Below are 22,246 nucleotides of genomic sequence, written 5' to 3'. Positions count from 1 at the left end.
TTCACCATTTTAGCCAGGATGGTCTCGATCTCCCGACCTCGTGATCCGCCCGTCTCGGCCTCCCAAAGTGCTGGGATTACAGGCTTGAGCCACCGCGCCCGGCCCGCCTACATTTTTTAATAATGCTGATGAGATTCATTTCTGCTCCCTATACCAGTTAGATCAAGATGGTTTTAGACTTACTGTATCTTGAAGTGGTATGTGAAAATCAGCCCATTGTGGAGAAAATATTGCATATATAACTACTATTAACATTGCACCTAAATGCTTTTTTTTTTTTTTGGCAGACGGTTAAACATGCATTCTATAGGAGGCACAGCAAGAATATATGTAAGTATGTATGTGAGAGTATGTGTGTGTATGAGTGTGTGTGTATGCATGAGTGTATGTGTGTGCATGTGTGAGTGTGTATGTATGAATGTGTGTGTGTGCATGTGTGTGTATGTATGAATGTGTGTATGTGTGTGTGAGTAGGTGACTGAGTGTGTGTGCTTATGTGCAGATATAGAAAGCCGCATAGAGTTACCTGCATTCACAGGTACGCTGAGGACGATTCCAAGAGACATCAGAGTGGGATATGTAACAGCAATTCCAAAATTTAATACAATATTGAATGCTGAAATAAAGAATGTAAATAACGAGTGTTATTCACGACTGCTCTGTACTTTACCTCCCTGCTGGCCTATCTGACCCAGGTTTCGCTGATGGGGCTGGAGTCATAGGAGTTACAATGACCCTTTGCTCTGATTCAGTGAACTCAGAGTTCCTCTGGGGGTTCCAGGACTTGGGACCAGGAGCAGACATTCTGAGTACTCAGCCCCTCTGTTCCCTGAGTTTTGAAGAAGAGAAATAAGTTTGGAAATGGTAACCACTGCAAAGGTGACTGGGACCATCTTACCAATTTCGCTTTTCTCTGCTGCTGGCAATGAACAGGAGCTCTGGGAATTTTTTTTTTTTTTTTTGAGGCACAGTCTTGCACTATCACCCAGGCTGGAGTGCAGCGCACTGTGGTGCAATCACAGCTCACCGCAGCCTCAACCCCTCTGCTCAAGTGGTCCTCCCCCTTCAGCCTCTTGAGTAGCTGGCACTACAGGTGCACACCACTGCACCTGGCTAATTTTTAAATGTTTACTGGAGATGAGGTCTCATCAAGTTTCCCAGGCTGGTCTTGAACTCCTGGGCTCAAGTGACCCTCCCGCCTTGGCCTCCCAAAGTGCTGGGATTATAGGCATGAGCCATTGTGCCTGGCTGTATTTTTAGATGGAAACTGGATAAGTCACCTCCTTGGTTGCATTCTTGCCTAGTTCTAGACTTATATCAAGTAATGGAGACAATGATGATGATGACATTAATAATGATAATCTATGGTATTCTATAGTATTTATTGAACATTGACACTTATCAGGCAATATTTTTTCTTTTTTTTTTTTTTTTGAGATGAAGTCTTGCTGTGTCCCCCAGGCTGGAGTGCAGTGGCGTGATCTCGGCTCACCGCAAGCTCCACCTCCCAGGTTCACGCCATTCTCCTGCCTCAGCCTCCTGAGTAGCTGGGACTACAGGCACCCGCCACCACACTCAGCTAATTTTTTGTATTTTTAGTAGAGACGGGGTTTTACCGTGTTAGCCAGGATGGTCTCGATCTCCTGATGTTGTGATCTGCCCGCCTCGGCCTCCCAAAGTGCTGGGATTACAGGCATGAGCCACTGCGCCTGGCCCTTATCAGGCAATGTTTTAAGAGCTCTGCAGGTGTTAATTTACCAGCTCCTTGCTGTACTATGCTTAGTAGGTAACATGTAACACACTGGGCTATTAGTTCATTATTCAGAGCAGCAGTGACCACTGTGACTACTACATTGATACTGGTTCTGGAATTCAAATCCAATGTCATCATTTCAAAGACTACTTTGTGAAACAGAAATATCTTAAAAACTGGTGAGAACTAAAGAATAGCAATGAGCACTGTTTTCTGCCTTCAGGGAACATGTTTCCTAAGGGTCCTCTGCTGGTGATTGCTTTCTGGGAATTCTGGGCAGCTGGTCACCACTTACTCAATAAGAGAACTGAAAATCCACAAAGATTTCCCCATGGAATGTCATCAAAAGAGCTCCAGTATTCCACTTTGGTAAAGTAGAGGATAATAGGAATGCAGGTGATGAAGAGGATGTTAAACACACCCAAGATGGACAAAAATAAGGCGGCTTCTCCAAACTTAGCACTGCCCAGGAGGAGCTTGAACAAAACCTGTAGGAGAAAGCAGAGGAGGACGGGGTGAAGGCTCACCTCAGACCCCAACATAATGTAAGTGAAGCAGAGTTCACTCCACAATGCTGGGGTGGCACTGCAGGATGGAAATCAGATTCCAGGCAAATTCTATGGGGTTTGACCTGTGTTCATTTGCACACATATTCAAATCCCAGTGACATGGCAGAGGAGAGGTTGCTCTTTGGTTATACAGAAAGCATCTTTGGGAGTCATGGGTTTTCATACTAGGTTTGATTTGTCTGTGTTATGTTCCTGACACTGTATCACTCAAAAACATCTGCCATGATTACACATCCTCTCAGAGACCCCTAGAAGGGATCCTTGACCCTGTATAAGTAGGTTGAACACCATTGCTCCCAAGAAAGAGTGCTCTGGCTGCAGAGACATTTTCTGTAAATCAAGGGTGGAGGGATTTTGCTCATATCTGCTCCATCCCACCATGTCCATTCCAGAAACGGCATGGGTTTTAGTGGAATGCACCAAACTTTTATTTTCTTGCACCTGTTCTTTTTTGCACATCATTTCAGGGGTTTGGAAGGCCAGGAGGAGAGGGTGAATGTGATGGGAGTGGCCAGGAGCTGAACTGAGAGATGCAGGTGGCCCCAGGGCAGCTCCTGTGCTGAGTGAGCTGTGGTCTAATTTGAGTCTCTGCATCGTTGTCTCTCTTACTTTTCCTGCTTTCTCTTTGTTCAGCCATTTCCCAACTCATTCATGTATTTCCTAAAAAACGTGCAGGAAGTATGGACGGGGAAGTAAATGGCTTTCAGCCTCTCACCTAGGAGGCCCCATGGATAAGTCGCAGGTGGTAGAGGAGTTGGAGATGGGAATCTGAATCAGAATATTGTGTTCATTGTGGATTGTGTTTCTCCCTGTTTTTTGCTCCTCATTAGGCCACAGCGATTTGAGTCTAGCAGAATGTATGTAGCCTTCTAATATCTTCTGCATTTGGACGGTTGCTACAGTCTCAGAGTGGTGCTCGATTATCACATCTCCTCAGTGAGAGGTGTTCAGAGAAAGAAAATGCCATGTGTGTCTTCCTCTGTGGGAGGTGAGGGCAGGGAGGTGATGAAGGATAAGGCTGAGTTATTTCACTTGCCCAAAACTGGAACACATGGTACTCACAGAGCTGGGGGAAAGAATGTCTTTTCTTATGACTCTCTACAGTACTTAAATTATATCGGTCCTATTGTCTGGATCCACAAAGGGCTGATAAGTGTCAAAACTAAAATCTCATTTCTCGTTGAATCTTCTAGGCCAGTTCTCCAACTTGGAGTCCTGAAAATATTTGCATTCTCTGCTATGCATCTTAGGAGAAGGAGAGAGGAGGAGAAGGGAAGGGAGCGGGGAGAGCAGCCAGGAGACCTGATAAAGTAGGAGATGAACAGAGAAAGCGACCTGAGTGCGGGAATAAAAATTTGTTTCCTCTAGACCTGAAGTTGGCAAGTGCTTTCCCATGGTTCCCAACATTTCATCAAAATACTTTATTATCCCCATATTACAGCTGTTGTACTTTTATTTATTTAGCCTTCAAGGCAGTAATGGAAATGCATATGGATTCATAGCGAGCAGTGGCGGCTGCAAAAACTGTGTGGGCAAAGATTTACATGACAAAGCTGCACCAGATATTCAAGTCTTCCCACCCCATAGGCTGGCAAACGATCTGAGCAAGCACTGAGCTTGTCGGCTGCCATCAATGACGTCAGGAATCTGGCTGTGCCTGTGCGGATGGGCACCACTCATTTTATCTCAGATGCTGCAACGATGTGGCTACAGATAGAAAGGCCCAGAGAACCAACGCCAAGAGCAGTGGCACACCTCCCCCTTGCCCTTGACTGAAGTCTCTGTCTGCCTGTTGCACAGTTGACTCCAGCTATCTAGAGCTGCCTGTCCTGAAGCACAGGTATCCTCAGAAGCTCTTGAAAAGTAAAGGACCGGCCATCTAAAGCCGGCTGTGCTGGCTGAGGAGAGCCCAGCCAGCTGAGAGAGCTCGCCCCCCGCGCATACCTTGTAGAGGGCAGACATGGATGCTGAGGCCACCACCAGTGCGATGCCGATGACGGAGTGGCTGTGGAAGCCATCAGCGTAGGTCATCATCACAATGCCAGCGATGGCGAGGATGGCAGCCACAATCTGGACGGACGGAAGAAAATGCTGGTCAGGGAAGTCCGGATGGAGTTGGAGGGGCCACGCAAGCGCCAAAGAGCCGGAAACGCGCGTGGGGCTCGGCCACGTGAGGGGAAAGTGGTGTCTCCTTTTTGTTCCTCCTTGGGGAGCAACAGGCAAAGGTTGACTCTTGTCTAAATTTTTGTTGCTGCTTAGGGCACTTAGCAAAGCTTGGCTTGGCCAAAGAACGGAAACTGCTGGCAGCAAGGAATGGGTGGCATGGTGGTGGCCAGTCACTGTGATTCTTAGGGACCTGGGAAGGAGGTGGTCATGGTTGCAGTGGCAGGTTATTAAATGGTCATGACAAGGCCTGGCAGATAATCCCTGGGTAGCCCCCAGAGATGACCTGAGTTCTTTCCCAGCCTTCTGAAAGTACCTCCTGTGACCTTGCTTTTATGTATTTCCTATCTCAACAGGGAAGCCACTATGAGGACAGAAGATCTTGTCCCCATTTTCTACCCCAGCAGTGGGGCCTGACAGAATGTCACCTGCCAATCAAGGCTACAAACAACGTCCTAACCTTGGAGGTGCAGTTCCTTTCCTCTGTGGCCGCAGGCTCCTCCACCCTACCCACCAAGGCTCCCCTCAATCCTGTTGCTGTCCTGATACTGACTTCTCAGATGGGACGGAGGCCTCATGGAGGTGTACACGTTACTCTTGTGCAAAGTGAAATTGCCAGAGTAAATAGGAGATAAACCATCTGGAACAATATTCCTCAAAGGGGAAAATGAACCAGCACAGAGAATCAATACAAGGACTGATCTGAGGTAGCCATGAAGTTGCAGAAATGTCACCAGGTGGGAGGTGGAGAGGGGGTTGCAGTCAGTAGAACAAATGTGTGCAGGAGAAGTTTCCACTTCTGGATTTACTGAGAATTTTATCCCTCTTATGAATCATTCAAAATCAACTTCAGCTGTCTAAAACAATATCAAATAGCTAAGGTTAACTGAGTGATCATAGCATATATGTTTCTATGTATGTTCTCATTTTATACCACAGTGGATATTGTCATTCACCTCATTTTGTAGACATGAAAACTAGGCTCACAAAGTTTGCCAAACCCACACAGCTGGTATGTGGAAGAGCAGAGTCAGATTTCAGGTCTGCCTGACTGCAAAGTTGATAATTACATATATATACAGGAACGCATGATTCACATAGGAAGTACTGCCAACTTACTGTTAGATTCAAACTGAGGTTGCCTTAGTAGTTAAAACATAAGATGTTTAGGTTAGTGAAACATAATGTGGCTTAATCTCACGCAGTATGTCTGAGTTACGTACTTCTCTTAGCGTATACCTCATACGCTATATTTCTCTATAATGCTGTATCCACCCTTAACGCAGAGGCATTGAGAGAGCAGGTGGTTATCGTGTACGAGAGAACTCCCTGGCCCAATCTGTCTGCGTGTTCTTTCTGGTATGGGAATTCACTTGCAGTCCGCCACACCGTTTTGCATCAGATATATGCCTACATTTCATATTCAAATCCTACATGTACTGTGTAAAAGTGTTCATTAAGAGAAAGAAACAGAGATAGCAATACCATAAGGGAATTTTTCCCCACAGGAAAATAAAAAAGGGAAAAGTGAGAAAGCAGGCGGGGAAAGGATTGGTTTCTGCTCCAGAGAACACACGTAATGCAAGGGCGCTGCCAGCAACATGCCAATGCGGGCAGGCATCAGAGGACTCCCAGTGAAAAGACAGGAGAAAGGAATGGAGAGAAGAAAATGGCCCAATTCCAGAAGCTTGGTGCATCTCCCCTCTGGAGATATCCTTTGTTTGTTTGTTTTGTTTTGTTTTGTTTTGTTTTGAGATAGATTCTTGCTCTGTCGCCCAGGCTGGAGTGCAATGGCACTATCTCGGCTCACTGCAACATCTGCCTCCAGGGTTCAAGTGATTTTCCTGCCTCAGCCTCCAGAGTAGCTGGGACTACAGGCGCCTGCCACCACACCTGGTTAAATTTTATATTTTTCATAGAGATAGGGTTTCACCATGTTGACCAGGCTGGCCTCGGACTCCTGACCTCAGGTTATCCACACACCTTGGCTTTCCAAAGTGCTGGGATTACAGACGTGAGCCACCGCACCTGGCCTGGAGCTACTTTTTATTGAGCCTTTCCAGGCTTACGGCTGAAGTTGGAAGAAATGAAGGACAGTGAGGGGTGATTTTTTCTGAAGACTTGCAGGGCAGATTTCCAACCTCTTCCTCTCTTCTCTATTGATTAAATAATAAACAGCTAAAAGCTTCTGCCTGGGCTGCACTGTGCGGCTAAGCTGGGGGAAGGGACAAGGGGGTAGGAAATGAGAGCATGGTTGGCCGTTGACCTTTTGGTCTGTTGAGGGGATAAACATCAGAGGAGCCGGTGCCACTCCATCGGTTCATTCTGACAGACGGGCAGGGGACTCTGATCTCCTCCTCCACACCTCCCAGCCTGCTCCTGGGGGTCCCACCCACAAGGCACAGTGTTGACAGCCCTGGCTGTGGAGCTTCCACTCTCCAGACGTCAGCAGCCCTGCAACGACCGGCCCCATGTGCTGGGATGTGAACTGGGGCTCCTACCTCACTCTCAACACACTATGGAGCGCAGCAGGGTTGGAACGTGCCCTGTGCCTTTGGGAGCAGAGCTCAAGATTCCTTCCTGATGTCTGGAATTCCTGTTAAGTTTCCAGTTCTATCTTTTTAAAAGTATGTGCACATGTTACATTTGACACCCTGACACATCTGAGTTTCTCGGTTTTCATGTGAAAATATTTTCTTGCCCATTTCCTGCACTAAAACAAACTCTCTAGGAAGGCCAGTCAAGTCCGCCCTGTGGTTCCATGTGCTCCACGTACGTCTTCTCCCTACCGGGGCCCCTGGATAGGTGCTGAGGGTGGGTTTGGAATCATGACATCAGAGCTTCCCTGACCTCCCCATGCCTCTCTTTCCTTACACTTTCCTGTCCCCCCGGCCCTCAGTGTTCCCCACGGAACAATCCTAAAACAAAGCCTGACGGGTCACGGTGGCCCAAGACCAAGATGGGTAGGAACCACCACCTCTGCTTTGTCTGCTTTGTCTAGGGAACAGTTAGGTGGAGGTAAGGAAGGAACACAGGCCGGGGGTTGCTGCTTAGCGTCTTCATGTCCTCACCCAGCGTGGTGACCCACTGTCATAACCTGCCCGGCTGCCAGAGCTCCAGGTCTGAGTCCCACGCACCCAGGCATGAGTCACGGACACACCACTCATCTCCATGACAGTTCTGCTCCCTGCTCCCTGTGGGGCTGAATGGGAAGGCAAGGGAAACCCTTGAGCCTTAAAGAGGAGAGAGGAGGGTTGGTGGTGCCCTAGGTGAGGTCTAATCACTGTTCAGACTAGGGCTCCTCCTGCTTAGTCTTGCTAAAAGGTGGCAAGGCCTGGAGCAGTGGTTCATACCTGTAATCTCAGTGCTTTGGGAGGCTGAGGCAGGCAGATTGCTTGGGCCCATGAGTTCGAGACCAGCCTGGGCAACATGGTGAGATTCTGTCTCTACAAAATATACAAAAAATTAGCTGGGCGCGGTGGCATGCCCCTGTACTACCAGCTACTCAGGAGGTTGAGGTGAAAGGATCACTTGAGCCCAGAAGGCTGAGGTTGCAGTGAGCTATGATAGCACCACTGCAATCCAGCCTGGGTGACAGTGAGATCCTGTCTCTGCAAAACAAACAAGCAAACAAACAAACAAAACCTAAAAAACAGCAAACAACAAAACATGGCGGACTGCATGTTCTCTGCCAAACATAACCCCATTTGGGAGCTTTTTAGATTTGCACAGCTTCAGGTGATTTTACAAAAAGGAAAAATGGATTGATTTTTAATCATCCTTCCCCCAACTCTTTCCCTCTCAGCTCCTGGCCTGCTCTCATTGACTCAAGGAATACTGGAGTTTGGAGGGAACTGGGGGATCCTCTAGTCCACTCCTTCTACGTCTGAGAGTAGCAAGTCGCCTGGGCTGTGAGCTCCACCATTGCCTGTCCACCGTGTCTTTCCCCATGCTGGGCTCAAGTTGCAGAGGGCAGCCCCCCACACAGAAGGGAGTCAGAACCAGATACCAGATTCTATTCGGGAATGGATGGCTCCTTTTGAAACACTGTACACATTTTGATTATTGGAAACATCAGCTGGAATCTGATTGAGATGGGAACTGATTTTGGAAAAAGGTCCATAATCTCCAGGAATGTGCCGCTAGGGTTTGAGGACCCCATGGGTGACCTCTCAGCTCACCTTCTGGCTCCTTCCCCTGCCTTCCTGGTTTAAAGACCCTCACTGTGATGAGTGGTCCCGAACAGCCCTGAACTATTGGAGAATCTCACCTCCCATTTTCCTTGACATAGAGGCTGTGGGTGGTCTCCCTCAGCCTAGGCACAGCTGATGGGCAGTGTACACCCAGGGTTCTACCTGCTCTCATCCTACTCTTGCTTTTGCTACATTAAACTGCCTCTCTAAATGTTCATCCACTACCAAGAGAATTGGGCTGATTCATCAACCCCCTCTAATTGAGAAGGAATAATAAGAATGCCATTGAGAACAAATACCACTTATTGAGTTTTACGTGCGATGCATGCATCATCTTATTCTCACAACTGCTTTCTAAGATGAGTAGTAATATTCTCTCCATTTAACAGAGGGTCAGGGACATTTACTAGTTTGCTCAAGGTCCAAACAGCTTATAAGAGTGCAGCCAAGATCTGTGACCTTGTCATTGACTCTAGCCTAGGACATCTCCATCACTGAGCTAGAACCCTGACCTGGAGAACCAGGGAACATATAGAAAGCACACCTAAGCGGAGAGTCAGATGGTGACACAAGGAGCCAGCTTGGCTCCTTCCAAACAGACACTCCAATGGCTTCTCACCCTCTCATACCGTACATGGCCAGGAATCTCCCCAGCATGATAAGACACGTTTGCTTCCTTTTGGATCTGCGCACATGACCTAGACTTATTGATGTTTTCCAGGAACCATGGCCCTTGTGGTTTGAGTAATTGCCTTAATAACACAAGTCTCCTTATCAGCCAATTCCACAAACATAAGGCTGTGTCTTCAACATGGTTTTTATGTCTGCTTGGCTCTCAAGCTCATATGCTCAGCCCTCCAGGATGAAGAACCATGTTAATTCTTTTCAGTCTTTGGAAATTACCTAATGGACAGTGCTAGCTAACCCAGGTCTGAGTGAAGTCTGAGCGGTCCCATGCACCAGCTAGATATTATCTTGGAACTGAATCTCCATCTGTTTATCAAGGAGAATCTTTCAGTCCCTTTGGCACGTGGCAGCGTCTCATGATGGAGTTGGCTAGCTCTCCGAACTCCTGAAGAAGAGAAAAGGGAGCCCCAACACAACCTGTGGCAGGAAGCTCTTAGATGACTGGTCATGCACTTCCGAGAGGAATAATGATTATTAGAGAGACTCACAACTGCACAGTGCTTTGCAAGTTACAAAATGCCATCAATGCAATCACTGACACTGGCTCCTGGGAGCTTCATTCAGTGTCAGTCTAGTACCAAAGGCCTTCAACACAAAACTTTGCTCCATACACAGTGATCAGCAACAGACCAAACCAATCAAGTGGCCAGCATGGCCAGAATGTGCCATATTCTGAGGATGATTGTTGGGTGGGGGGTTGGAGGGGTCTTATCCGTGTATAGCAATATAGATCTGGAAGCATCATATTGCTTTCTATGAATTTAGGAGTACTTTTCAAGTTTTTCACACCTCCTTCTCTTAATCTCAAAAAAAAAAAAAGGGTTTCTTCTGCTAGATGTAGAATTAACCTTGAAGCTTCTCTTCCAGGAACAGGGTCTCATTTGGAATTTTCTAGGGACATCTGAGTCATGCCAAAAATTTCCATAAATTCGCCTGGCTCTTTACATCAAAATAAAGTCAGGAAGGACATGGGTGGGTGGCGGGGGGACCCAGGACATTCAAGTCTTCAGCATCGAGGCAGGCAGGCTGCTGGGTGGCTCACTGTGAGAAGTAACTGCATTTCTTGCAGAGATGCATCAGATCATTTATTTGCTGAAAGCTTTTCTGGTGGCACAGAGAGTGAGTTTTTATTCCAAAATTAACATTAAGCCTCAAAACAAATTTTCCCCCTACTGCAAGCTAAAAATATAACTCAGAAGTTGACTCATGTCCCCACTGCTGTTTGGGTAACTTAGGTGGGTGTGCATGCACCATTAGGGTGATGTCATTGTTCCCAGGACAGTGAGGGAAGGCCGGAAGTAGAGGGCCCTGCACTGGTGGCCAGCAGGGCTTGCTTTCATGGGACTGCCCCTCAAACCGGCTCTTAGCTTTGTGGCTGAAGGGGAAAGCTGTACACTAACTGCAAAAGAACTAGCGGCCTGGCCAAATGCTCACGGCGCTGGTTTGCAGCAAGGTGATGACGGGTCAGTGGCAGCTCCTGGCCACAAGAGGGAGCCAGTCAGAAGTCACTAGTGTTCTGCCTTGTGCGAAACGTCTCCTGTTTCTTCTATTGGGGGGACTCTCTCTATATTTCAGCTGATATTTGATAGTGCACGTGTCCTATTTCATACAGCTGTTATGAAATCCGACGAGCTAACTTTGACTAGCTTCTAATGTAATTGACTGAGTCTCGGTTGTAAAATGAGCGGTAATTCAAGGGATATAATTTCACTCCCCCTTGGTCATTGGTTAGAAGGAAATGAAGCTGGCCCTTCACAGTTGGGATTTAGCATGAGTGTGTCTGGCCCACTCTGGCTGTGTACACACGGCCCAGGCAAAGGGCCAAGACTGCATGCATGCATGGATGCGGAAGGATCCTTCGGGTTTCACGCACATCCTCACCCGAGAGTGGCAGTGTTAGCAGAAAGCTCCAGGCTGCAGGGCACGGTCATGCCACGCACTGCAGCCGGGAAAGCCGCCCATGAGAGACTGGGTGAGCACGCAGAGAGCGGAGCATATCGCCATTCCCAGGCTGGGTCCCCGACTGGCACACACTTTAGGGAATGCTTGTTGAAATGCTTGAAATGAAAGGTGCTTTAATGAATGCTTGTCTAGTATGGTTTGCAAGCAAGAAGGTTGGCAAGGCACACCAAGAACCGGGCCCTCTGCTGGGCTCATTTTCTGCTGCAAATCAGAAGGAAAGTGGTCAGCAGCTTATGCTCATGGTCCAGCACATGGAGCTAAGCAAGCCGATGGGCAGGTTTTGGTTGACATGACTGAGTGAGGGAGGAAGACAGATAATAAGGAACTTACCCTCACTCCCATGAATCTGTCCCTGAGAACGATCCATGAGAGCAAGAACACAAAAGCTTTGTTGCAGCAGAACAACACGGAGACATCCGTAGTGTTTATTTTCTTTATTGCATGTAAGTACAGGTAGTTTGTGAGTGTCCAAAGAACACCAAAGGGTGCTGCCTTGGTAAAAAACACCTTCAAAGTCAAGCCATTGTCTCCAAAAAATCGACAGCATTCCCTAAAACAAGGAAAGAGAGGCATTGTTATTATTTTCCTGGGTTTAGACAGACCATTTATTTCCTATAGCAAGTTTTTTTTTTAAGCAAATATAGGAAGGGGCAGGGTTTTTAAATTATTATTTTTAATAAACATCTTTCTATTAAAGCCCTTCAACCTATTGCTTTAGTCCACTGAAACAAATGTCGCACAGTGATCTGATGTCACAGATTCTTCCTTCTGTTCATATTAAGCTTAGAATTTATGGTTCTATACAGAAGGTAATGTTGGTGTTATCTGACCCGAAGGCCTAATTCTATGGTGATTGACTGAGGGATTCTGTTACTTGCTGAGTAGGAGAAGGGGTTCACTACACCTTTTTATTGGGGTGGGGGGTGTTGTGGGAGAAGGATGGTAATGGAGGAGGATGGATACTCTAAGACAGGGTGTCTAATCTTTTGGCTTTTCTGGGTCACATTAGAAGAAGAATTGTCTAAGGCCACATATAAACTACACCAGCACTAACGATAGGTAATGAGCTACCAAAAGAAATCACACACAGAAAATCTCATAATGTTTTCAGAAAGTTTACAAATTCGTGTTGGGCCTCATTCAAAGCCAGTCTGGACCACATGTGGCCTGTGGGACAGGGGTTGGACAAGCTTGCTCTAAGAGAACACATTGAAACATACTTTAAAAAAATGTTGCCCTCAATTGGAATTACCTTTGTGATCAGGCAGGGGCAGTCACTTCTTGGGCATATCTAATACCTTTTGGCTATGATACGAATAGTGTTAACTCACGACCTATTTTCTCCCTGAGGCCATTTTGTGGGGACTTATTCCACCATGTGGAAGTCCCACTTCCCTAAGAGACTATCTAGCACAGGAAGAATAAGCAGATCCAAACGTTCAGAGTCTAACGTGGGCATGAGATGAGGAAACATCTGTAGAAGAAAGTCTTTCGCTGCCATTCTAGAGTCTAGGGGGAAGGATCACAGATAGTTCAAAAAATCTTTAAGAAAATTAAAGCCAGTCTTCCACACGCAGAAGAAGGAAGTAGAGGAGGCCGTGGGGGGCTCGGGTGTGGAGAGAGGCCACTGAGAAGGCTTGGTCGACAGCTGCCTGTTTCCTTGACTGTCGGGGAGTGAAGATCATTGCTGGGTTGGGCCCGATGAGCCAGGCAAGGAGATGGACGAGAGAGGAGGCACTGCTCCGTGGAAGTCCCTGTCCAGGCTCATGGACGTGGTGCAGCACTGCCACAGCTGGGGATGGCCTGCCAGCCAGGAAGGGAGTCAGCCCGCTAGTGATCTAGAAATAGACTCAGTCCCAAATGAACTGCCATGAGAGCAAAAGAAAAGACATCTCTAGAATAAAGCAAAGGCACTAGGTTGGGGGAATAGCTCTGTTCTGTGCCACTTAATATTAAAAAGCAGAGGAAAAGGAGGAAAATTAAAAACAAGAGTCAAAGGGGATTGGGTACGATTTTAAATTTCATTTTACTGTCTATTCTTCCTATCAATCTAGAAGGAAATCTGTGTTTGTTCATGACTCAACTATGGGATGTCCATAGCAGGAACAAGAAAACTCCTTAGAGAAAGGCATAAGAGCCCAGGATATTGAGAGAGGAGAAACACACTTACCGGTTTGTAGAGTCTGGTGCCGTTTGGCCACCTTTCTCTGCACACAGAGTCCTATGTTGCTTCCGAACAAACCGGGGCCAGGTAAAACATTCACATCACTAAATTTATCACGAAACCGATTCAACTGAATTGATTCCATTTTGGCTTTATATAGCTGCAACCCTCATCTAACTGAGAGGCTGATACTTCTTTTTGCCACGTATTTTTCATACAGTATTCCAGCTACATTTTCTATGGGGTTTTCCCAAGCCCCTGTTTGCAGAAGACTGTTCCCCCAGGGGCAGTGACCGTGAATGATGGCTTCCTTTATGTTTGTGATTATGGTGGCTACAAAGTGATGCTGGTCCATTGAGTATGACCAAAATAAAATACAAATATTCTTTCTGGCCACTCATGCCAACATAGCTCCACTATACTTAGAGGTTTCCCTTCCTAAGGGAAGAACATCACACAAGTAGAATTTCCAATTTCCACCTGGCTCACTGTCATGAAAAATAATTCATGTTCTGGAAGGGGCCATCCAAGGCTAACTGGACAACCTACTTCCTCTCTGAAAATCCATATTTGACTCCTCCAAAGCCTGATTGTCGTAGCTGGGATGGAGAAGGGAGGTAGGGCACAGACATGGCTTGGTATTGATGGCCCAAGTTGTTGGAAATGGGGAGGGAGTGGGGATTCCATCCTGGAGATGAAAAAGGTGAGACTCTGAGGCCTGGCAGAGTCCTGCTGGCCCTTTAAGGCATCATGGCCAGGAGATCACAGCTTAGGTTGGTGGATCTTGGTTCTAATGAGACCAAGACAATTGGCCCCCTGGACCTGTGAGCCTCGTGATATTTTGAGACCAAAGACTATGCACTAATCTTCAGTGCTAAGAGATTACTGCACAGTCTTCAGTCTTAAAACAGCATAATATTGGCCCAGAGCGGTGGCTCACACCTGTAATCCCAGCACTTTGAGAGGCCAAGGCGGGTGGATCACTGGAGGTCAGGAGTTTGAGACAAGCCTGGCCAACATGGTGAAACCCTGTCTCTACTAAAAATACAAAAGTTAGCCAGGCATGGTAGCAGGCGCCTGTAATCCCAGCTACTCAGGAGGCTGAGGAAGGAGAATCACTTGAACCCGGGAGGCGGAGGTTGCAGTGAGCTGAGATTGCACCATTGCACTACAGCCTAAGTGATAAGAGCAAAACTCCGTTTCAAAAAATAAACAAACAAACAAAAAAAACCCAGCACAATATCTCAGGGTCTGGCTGGCCCATGTATGTCTCTGATTGCAAGGGAACCCAAGACTGATGATGAACATGAATCCATTTCTGCCAGAGACCTCCCTCTTCTTGGTATACAAATGGAGCACAGTCAACACTCTCTTGACTGACGCCCACATAACTGACTGGACAGTCTAACGCCCTTCATTTCTTCTGCTCACTGATGCTGCTGGCAGGCTAAAGACTAGAGGGTGGCAGGTTACTTCCAGAACACTCAAGTCCTTCTGTTCCTACTGATTGAGTCACATACAAAGACTTAGATGTGTTTACTTCTGATCCTGCTTGTGCCCGTTAGTTCTTGGTATTTCAGTTACACAGTTTAATTAAATATTTCATGAACCAATGAAATATGAGTGGGAAACGAAAGCTATTTTTCTGTGAAATCTAAATTGAGAGCTTCAAGGAAGACTTAATAAAAATAAGCAATACCAAGCCGGGTGCGGTGGCTCATGCCTGTAATCCCAGCACTTTGGGAGGCCAAAGTGGGTGGATCACAGGGTCAGGAGATCGAGACCATCCTGGCCGACATAGTGAAACCCCATTTCTACTAAAAACACACAAAAATTAGCCGGGCATGGTGGTGCGTGCCTGTAGTCCCAGCTACTTGGGAGGCTGAGGCAGGGGAATCGCTTGAACCTGGGAGGCGGAGGCTGTAGTGAACCGAGATGGCACCACTGCACTCCAGCCTGGTGACAGAGTGAGACTCTGTTTCAAATAAAAAGCAATACTGCTACTGAATATTGAATTATTCAATAGAATTATTCAAAGAAACATGGTAAAAGAAAAAATTGTAAAAATCAGTAAGTTCTGCACTCATATTATTTGACAAATACTTATGTTCTTAGTACTCTTTAAAGAATCCCAACTGGGATAGCCTAACTTGACTTTATATTCTAACTTTTCTACGAATTTCTAAAATTTGGTTATATTATATATTTAGGGACGAGGATGGCTTATCATTTAATTCATATCAACAAACACTGGTTTAGCACTTGCCATTCCCACAATTCTAGACAAGGTCTTGTGGTTGATACAGAAAAGTAAACTTTTTAAGCTAAGGAAACGTCTCTTTTAAACAGATGAGTTATTTCTTTTGTAATTTCTTCCACTTCAGTTTTTCTATTTAGTGTTTTTCTATTTCAGTTTTTTTTTTGCTTCTTTTAGTTTGATATTGGATCTTTTGGTTTGATCTTCTAATTTTCTTTTTTTCCTTCTCTCTTTCTCGATCTTATTTTATGGGAGATTATCTTGACTTTATATTCCAACTCTTCTATTACATTTTAAATATTGGTATCCTCCATTTAATTTTCAAGAGCAGCTTCTGCTCATGAAAAGGTGTAATTGGGGAGATGACATTTATCCTTCAATAGGAGGCAACACAAGCCTAACATATTGACATAGGAGACAGATGGTGTGGAATATAATGATGCTATACTGGAGAATTGGGTTGATTGGATAAGTCCTCATAAAAATGTGGATTTTGAGCTGAACCGAAGGACTAAAGGATAGGAAGGATTTACATAGGTATGTGTGTGGTGTGGGGCAGAGATAATATCCTTGTAGAGGTAAGAGAAGATATTGTATCTATGAAACAAGAACAAATGGTTATTAAAAAGGATATAATCTTGGAAATTAAACATACGATGTAGCTACATTTTTAAAATTAATAGACATTTTGGGAGGCCAAGGCAGGCAGATCACTTGAGGTCAGGAGTTTGAGACCAGCCTGGTCAACATGGTGAAATCCTGCCTCTACTAAAAAATATATAAAAATTAGCCGGGTATGGTGGTGCACACCTGTAGTCCCAGCTACTTGGGAGACTGAGGTATGAGAATTGCTTGAACCATGGAGGTGGAGGTTGCAGTGAGCTGAGATCATGCCACTGCACTCCAGCCTGGGAAATAGAGCAAGACTCTGTCTCAAAAAAATAATTAATAGAAAAGTTGGAATATAAAGTCAAAATAATCTCCTACAAAATGAGAGAGAGAGGGAAAGAGGAAGAAGGAAGGAAGGAAGGAAGGAAGGAAGGAAGGAAGGAAGGAAGGAAGGAAGGAAGGAAGGAAAAAATTAGAAGATTAAACCAGAAAGTCCAATATCAAACTAAAAGAAACCCCAGAAGGAGCAAACAGAAAAAACGAAGTGGAGGAAATTACAAAATAAATCATTCAAGACAGTTTCTCAGAACTGAAAGACATGAATCTTCATAATGTAAGGGGTCACCAAGTACCAACAAAATGAATAAAGAAAGAACCATAACAAGGTGTCTATTTGTAAAATAAAGGTGTACAGAGAAAACCTAAAATCTCCCAAGAGAAATAAAACAAACAAGGTCAAGAAATAGGAAATTGTAATCACCTCGGACACCACCACAACCAAAATGGAAGCCAGACAATCATGGCACAATGCATTAACATTTTTGAAGGAAAATTTTTTTTTCTAGCCAGAATTCTATCACTAATCAATTATCAATCAAAGGTGGAGGTAGACTGAAAGCATTTTCAGCTATGCAGTCCTCAACAGCGGTGTCTCCCAAGCCATTGGAGGACAGGCTGCACCAAAGCAAGGGTGGTCTGGAGGAGAAAGACGTGGCAGCTGGAAGCAGGCCAACTCCACATGGGCAAGAGAGAAAGTGGGTCCCAGCATCAGCAGGGTGCTCTGCTGCAGACCAGGAACCACAGAAGGCTCCTGGAGGAGATTCTCTGAGGAAGTCTTATGATTAAGCAAGAACAGGGAAAATAGTGATAGGCTTTTGAGGTGGCAGAACGTTTAGGGAAAAAAATAACAATCATTACATGGAAATCAGGATGAATGAGACAAAAGAGGGAAATATTGTTGGCAGGAGAAATGATGGGTTTTTCACAAAAGGCGGCAGAATCAGTGAACAACATATGTGTGCTTATGATAATGCAAACACTATTAACTAAAAATTGGGATATTATTATGTTGGGGGGTGGGGAAGAAAGGGTAGGGTGAGATAGAAATCAGAGGATGTCTATATTTAAGAAATACGAAGATAAGAATTTAATTTAGCTAAATGGGTATAAATACCAGAGAAAAGTATCCGCAAGAATTGAGGGTGGTTGAGAGCAGGCAGATGTGGAGCTGGAAGAAGTTACTCCTCTTTACCATAACTCTTTTACTACTATTTTGCTTTTCCAAAGTATGTGCATGCATTAAATTGCTAAAATTAAGTTAATTAAAAACACATAAGAGAGAGGTAAAGTTTCTGTGGTTAAAGCTGAAACGTGGGCACTCAGACAGCTTTGAGGGGTGCAGTTGGAAAACCACAGAGAGAGAAAAGCCCCGCGATTAACAGTGAAGGATGCCACAGCCCAGACAGACGAAAAGATCCACTCAAGTTCAAACAGATGTGAGTAGTAGAGCCAAACCTGCAGCCTGGCTTGTTCCTCAGTGAACACTCTTATGTTCCTCTCCTTTTCCCGTACCCATTTCATCACCATTTAAATATGTCTAAGTCTTTCCAACTTTAACATACTCCTGTACAAAAGCAAGCCTCTCACCCAGCCCCTTTCCTCTGTTCCCCTTTTTCATAGCCACACTTTTCAGAATAGCCATCTACGCTCACGTTCTCCATGACCTTGCCTTCCTCACTGTCCAGCTACTCTAGTCCATGCCTGCTCCCCACACTCACTCAAACCCCTGGACGAACTGTGAGTGACCTTCACATTGCCAATTCCAGAAGGCACTTCTCGGTGTTCATCTTACTCTTGGAAGCCTCTGACATTGTTGACTGTTTCTCCCTGAAACACCCTCTTAGCTTCCAACTCAGCACAGTCCCCAAAGTTACCTTTGACCTCTCCACACCCTTCTAGACTTCCTCTGTAGGCCTTCTTTAGTATTTTCTTTTTTAATTTCTTCTAAAAAAAAACAAAAAACCCAGGATACATGTGCAGAACATGCAGGTGTGTTACACAGGTACACGTGAGCCATGATGGTTTGCTGCACCTATTGACCCGTCCTCTGAGTTCCCTCCCCTTATCCCTCACCCTTCAACAGGCCCTGGTGTGTGTTGTTCCCCTCTCTGTGTCCATGTGTTCTCAACGTTCAACTCCCACTTATGAGTGAGAACATGCGGTGTTTGGTTTTCTGTTCCTGTGTTAGTTTGCTGAGGCTGATGGCTTCCAGCTTCATCCATGTTCCTGCAAAGGACATGATCTCATTCCTTTTTATGGCTGCATAGTATTTATTCCATGATGTATATGTACCACATTTTCTTTATCCAGTCTGTCATTGATGGGCATTTGGGTTGGTTCCATATCTTTGCTATTGTAAACAGTGCAGAAATAAACATACGAGTACACGTGTCTTTACAGTAGAATGATTTAGATTCCTTTGTGTGTATACTCAGTAATGGGATTCCTGGGTCAAACAGTGTTTCTGGTTCCAGATCCTTGAGGAATTGCTGCACGGTCTCCCACCGTAGTTGAACTAATTTACACTCTCACCAAGAGTGTAAAAGTGTTCCTATTTCTCCACAGCCTCACCAGCATCTATTGTTTCCTGACTTTTTAATAATTGCCATTCTGACTGGCATGAGATGGTATCTCATTGTGATTTTGATTTGCATTTCTCTACAATGCTCAGCAATGTTGAGCATTTTTTTCATACATTTGTTGGCCATGCAAATGTCTTCTGTCGAGAAGTGTCTGTTTATATCCTTTGCCCACTTTTTGATGGGGTTGTCTTTTTCTTGTGCCTATGTTTAAGTTCCTTGTAAATTCTGGATGTGAGACCTTTGTCAGATGGGTAGATTGCAATACTACCCTGAACATGCCCGATCTTGTCTGTTCTTTGATATTTTCTTAGGATTCTCTTCAACCTACAAATAGTCACTGAGTAATATCATCTATTGTCATGGTTTTAAAGCCCAGCTGATGACTCTTTAATCAGGACACTTTTAAAAATCTGATACCACCCTTGCCTGGACATTCCCAGATGCCTGAAATTCGGCCTTCCCAAATAAACTCAGTGTCTTTCCCCTGCATCCTCAATCCCGAGATGCTACCATGATTCATGTTTCTACCCAGGCCAGATACTTAAGAATCATTCTCAGCTTCTCCTTTTTTGTCTTCACATCTAATTTATCACCATGGCCTATAGATTATTTCTACTAAATATTTTATTCTCACAGTTAGTACCCTGACCTATGCCCTTATTCTCACTCACTTTAACTACTGCTGCTGGAGACTAGCTTCTCTCATCACTGCTGTCCCTCCTCTAATCCAATTCGTTCCATTTTCCACACTATACTCAGAGAGATCCTCCTTTTCCCTGGCCTTCCCTTAGGATAACAGCCAACCTCTTTTGTCGGTTAATTTCCATCAGTTGCATATCAGCTCATATATCCCCTTCAGTGTTGGGACCATGTGTCAGTGTTCCTGACACGTGGTCCCATAATGCCCTGTCTTCCTTGTCGTAGTGTACAGGACCATTATTGTAATTGCACTTTATTGTAATAGCTTATTTAATTGCTCGACTTCTTCACTAGAACATACACTCTGTGTGGTTGTTATACTTTTGCTTCATATTATATCCTCATAGCCTAGCATATAATACATGTTCACAAATAATTTTTTTATAGAATGCATGCACTTATTCCTTTATGGAGGACCAGAGGTTTTTCAAACAATGAAGCATGGGGCCATTTGTCTTAAAAAATCCCAGGGAGCTGTTAAAAATACAATTGCTTGGATTTGACCCTAGACATACTCAATCATACTGTCCAGTGAGGGGCCAAGAATTTTGTAGGGAATGGTGCAGTTTATATGCGGGATGCATTCTTGACAGCATGCCATAATTCAAAATTTACAAATCTTGACTAGTTTTCCCCCAGTAGCACTGTGTTTCTGTTCGTCAGCCAGTTAATGTTAACACCATTACCTGGCATTTATAGTTCACTTGGCCTTCCAGAACTGGTATTTTGATTCTTGTTTAACTTTTAAAATCTCAGAGGAGTCACATTATTTGAAATTTTATGCATACATAGAACCTATCATAGTTATGTTTTGCTACTGCAAATTTTCCTTAAAATGTGAACTTCACTGTATTTTTTCAAAATTTCCAGATTATTTTCATGAACAAATTTGAATTCAAAGGTTCATGCTCTTTTCTCGCTCTTTCTCCATTTTCTTTATTTCTCTCTTTGAAAAAGTTTATCTAAATTTTTAATTGTGGTAAAATACATATAACATAACATTTACAATCTTAACAATTTCTTTTTTTTTTTTTCTTTTTTTTGAGGTGGAGTCTCGCTCTGTTGCCCAGGCTGGAGTACAGTGGTGTGATCTCGGCTCACTGCAACCTCCACCTCTCAGGTTCAAGCAATTCTCGTGCCTCAGCCTCCTGAGTAGCTGGGACAACAGGCACCCGCCACCATGCCCGGCTAAGTTTTGTATTTTTAGTAGAGACGGAGTTTCACCATGTTGGCCAGGCTGGTTTTGAACTCCTGACCTCAGGTGTGAGACACCATGCCTGGCCATGTTTTACTTTGTAAATATGGAATTATACATCTTCTGTGCTTTTTTTTTTTTTTTTTTTTGCTCAACATTATGTGTGAGAGAGTCATCCATGTTGTTGTAGGTGGCAGTATTTCACTTGCTATATAGCATCTAATAACATAATTTATTTACCCATTCTACAGTTGATGGACATTGAATGGCTTAGATTATAAATAATGCTGCTATAAACATTCATGGATATATCTTTTGGTGCACATATGTATGTGTTTAGTTTGGGTATATACAAAAGAGTGGAAATACAAGATTAGAGAGTATGTACATGCTTAGCTTTAGAAATAGTACCAAATGGTTTTCCAAAGTAGTTGTACCAGTTTACACTATAATTTTTTTTTTTTTTTTTTTTTTGAGCAGAGTCTCACCCAGACTGGAGTGCAGTGGCACAATCTGAGCTCACTCACTGCAATCTGTACCTCCCAGGTTCAAGCAATTGTTGCGCTTCAGCCTCCTGAGTGGCTAGTATTACAGGCATGTGTCACCAGGCCTGGCTACGTTTTGTATTTTTAGTAGAGATGGGGTTTTGCCATGTTGGCCAGGCTGGTCTCGAACTCCTGGCCTCAAGGGATCTGCCCATCTCAGCTTCCCAAAGTCCTAGGATTACAGGTATGAGCCACCACACCCAGCTTATCATTAATCTTTTAATTGAAATTTTAATCCATTTACATTTAACTTAACTACTGCTATATTTGGGTTTAATTCTATCATTTATCTTTTCTATTTGCCTCACAAATATTTTTATTTTTTCATTTGTGTTATTTTTTTTGCCTTTTTGTGGGTTAATCAAATTTTAAAATGATCCAATCTCTCCTATATTGGCTTGTTAGAAATACATTTTAAAAATTATTCTGGGGGGTGGAGCAAGATGGCCGAATAGGAACAGCTCCAGTCTCCAACTCCCAGCGTGAGCGACACAGAAGACCGGTGATTTCTGCATTTTCAACTGAGGTA

General features: G+C 44.5%; 1 protein-coding gene across 2 annotated transcripts in view; it reads right to left on the bottom strand.

Moving 5' to 3' along the window:
- SLC35F3 (solute carrier family 35, member F3) overlaps window positions 1-22,246 on the bottom strand; it is a 405,672-nt gene that overhangs the window by 4,110 nt on the left and 379,316 nt on the right. For both annotated transcript variants that reach the window (XM_011935715.1, XM_011935716.1), the window contains 4 exons: window positions 11,658-11,877; window positions 4,267-4,392; window positions 2,049-2,241; window positions 527-616 (listed from right to left, as the gene is read on the bottom strand). In XM_011935715.1, the coding sequence (XP_011791105.1) occupies window positions 527-616; window positions 2,049-2,241; window positions 4,267-4,392; window positions 11,658-11,877 (629 nt within the window). The remainder of the gene's footprint in view (window positions 1-526; window positions 617-2,048; window positions 2,242-4,266; window positions 4,393-11,657; window positions 11,878-22,246) is intronic.

This window comes from Colobus angolensis, unplaced genomic scaffold (genome assembly GCF_000951035.1).
Source record: "Colobus angolensis palliatus isolate OR3802 unplaced genomic scaffold, Cang.pa_1.0 Scaffold148, whole genome shotgun sequence".
In the NCBI taxonomy this organism is placed as follows: Eukaryota; Metazoa; Chordata; class Mammalia; order Primates; family Cercopithecidae; genus Colobus; species Colobus angolensis.
Note: the sequence above shows the minus strand (reverse complement) of the source record. Positions and strands in the feature narration are given on the sequence as shown.